Source organism: Lucilia cuprina, chromosome 4 (assembly GCF_022045245.1).
Source record: "Lucilia cuprina isolate Lc7/37 chromosome 4, ASM2204524v1, whole genome shotgun sequence".
Classification (NCBI taxonomy): domain Eukaryota; kingdom Metazoa; phylum Arthropoda; class Insecta; order Diptera; family Calliphoridae; genus Lucilia; species Lucilia cuprina.
The window spans coordinates 4,607,480-4,610,111 of NC_060952.1; the positions used below are offsets into that span (position 1 = coordinate 4,607,480).

General features: G+C 23.9%; 1 protein-coding gene across 1 annotated transcript; it reads right to left on the reverse strand.

Annotated features, from left to right (window-relative positions):
* Positions 1-1,131: 1,131 nt before the first annotated feature.
* On the reverse strand, positions 1,132-2,632 carry LOC124419638. The gene is made up of 3 exons (XM_046949849.1): positions 2,623-2,632; positions 2,177-2,314; positions 1,132-1,844 (listed from the first exon to the last, which is right to left on the reverse strand). Exons 1-3 carry the CDS (start codon positions 2,630-2,632, stop codon positions 1,582-1,584), a joined length of 411 nt encoding a protein of 136 aa, XP_046805805.1. The 3' UTR covers positions 1,132-1,581.

Genomic DNA, 2,632 nt, shown 5'->3' on the forward strand with positions numbered 1-2,632 from the left:
ACTGAACTAGAACTAGAACTGAACTAGAACTGAACTAGAACTGAACTAGAACTGAACTAGAACTGAACTAGAACTGAACTAGAACTGAACTAGAACTGAACTGAACTATAACAAAACTAGAACTAGAACAGAACTAGAACTGAACTAGAATTGAACTAGAACTGAACTAGAACTGAACTAGAACTGAACTAGAATATAGAAATACTGTACAATATTCTGTCTATAATTTTCATTTATTCAAACTCAATTGTATTTGTTAATTTTCGTTTAATTAATTTATTTAATTAAAGCATTTAGAAACAATTAAATAATTTATTAACTAATAAACTAACTAATTATAGTTAGTTTATTAGTTACCTTAGTTTTAAAACAGCATTTTTTCCTAAATTATTTCAATATTTATTTTTAATACTCCACAATTTCATTACTGAAAATCTTTAAGCAATGTAATACGATTGACGTCCGTTACATGATTATGTGTAATGTTGCGTGTATAAAATTCTACTTCCTCTAAATCGGTTATAAGACGGGCCTTACAATTACGACTACGCTGTTTGGCACACACCCAATATTTGCGGCCCTTTTTGATTTTAGCACAAATATAAGAATAACCACCACAAACCATTTTACGAGAACCACGCTGACCCTTGACATACTGTATAGAATTGATAATATTTTGCTCCAAAGGATAATTAAGTACAAAATAATCTGCAAAGAGTTTAAAGGTAAAAATATTATTAAAAAATTTATGAATAAAATATGTATGTAAAAGTGTTTGTTATATTTAGAAAAATATCAAAACTCAAAATATTAAAATAGTTATTGTTTATTTATTTATAAATTAGTATAATAGATTACTTTAGCAGATAATTTTTTAAAATTAAGTACATAATTTATAGTCATATTTATAACTAATTTATCTTTTTAGTTAAAATTATCTGTAGTTAAAATTTTGATCTTTGTTATTTTAGAGATTATATTGAAAATTTCAATATTTATTTCAATTTGAAATAAATATTTTTACATTTTGTATACTATTAAAATTAATGATTATTTGTTAAAATATTTATTTTGTAAAATTATTTAAATGTTCTACAAAACTGGAACAAAACCGAAATTAAACTAGAACTGAACTAGAACTGAACTAGAACTGAACTAGAACTGAACTAGAACTGAACTAGAACTGAACTAGAACTGAACTAGAACTGAACTAGAACTAAACTAAAACTGATCTTGAAAAAATTTGATTACTACTACTATTTATGTCATTATGTACCCTAAGAGTATTTAATTAGAGATTGAAAAGTTTAGAAACTTTTTTAATCATCTGTCTTTTTGAAAATGAAATAATATTTTTAAAATATCCCGTTTTCATTAATATTCGAATAATGGTTTAAATACATTTGTCCACTAAAACTAACATTATATTATTACTTACAAATAAACAAATAACATTAATTGTTTATCTACATTAACTATACATAATTACTAAACTAAACATTTTTAAATAAATAGCTAAAGACAAACACATTTATTTTTAAAAATTAAATATACTGATGCACTTTTTTCCATTATATATTCTTAATCTATTTCATATTCCAATTCTTGTTTCAAACTTGGCATGTGATTGTGTTCTTGATTTTTAATCACTAATTCACCGCTTACTGAACAAGTGATTATTCTAGCCTTACAACGATTACAGCGATTTTTGGCACACAGCCAATAGGTCTTTGAACCTTTGACATTATTGCGAAAATAGGCATAGCCAGCCAGCACTAATTTCGGTTTACCCTTGCTTCCTCTGGTAATTGTAATGCCAGATTTACGAGCCAATTGTTCTAAATCTAGAAAATAATAAGAAAATTAAAAAAATATTAGTAAAATATTTTAAATAATAATAATGTCATATTAAAGTATTTAACCAATATTGTTTTCTTAATATATAAACATAAATTATATGAATTTCGATAAAAATGTTTTAGACAAATTCTTAAGCAACAATGAAATTTTTTCAGTTTTATTTGTTTTTAGTAAATTATTAAAAGAATTGGAATTATCAAGTCTTCTCAACAATTAATTAGTTTTAGTTTTAACTAATAAATATCCGGTTTATGATTATGAACAATGTGTTTTAATTTTAACTTTTGTACATTTTCATCTCTAGGCGTTACAATACGCGCCCGACATTTATTCGATTTGGTGTGAGCACAATTCCAATATAAACGTTCGGCTGTTGTTTTATTTCTAATGAAAGCATAACCTTTAACCACTAATTTCGGTTTACCACGTTGACCCATAACAAAATAAATGGAATCTGTAAATTGTAGAAGAATATATATTAATACAAATTAGACAAACATTTTAAAAATATTTTGGTTTCTGAGAAATCGTAATAAAATATCTCATAAATGTGTATTTTTTGTAATATTTATATATTTATTGAAAAATATTTTTTAAGAAATTTTTTTATAATTTTAGTTGCGAATACTTATTATTAATTAAAGTAACATTTAGGTATCTTTACAGTTTTAAAGTAGTTTTTAATTTATCAAAGATATATAATACTAATGTTGTACGAATATTAACTTCAATAAATATTCGATTTTATTTAAAATTAATTACATATAAGCAT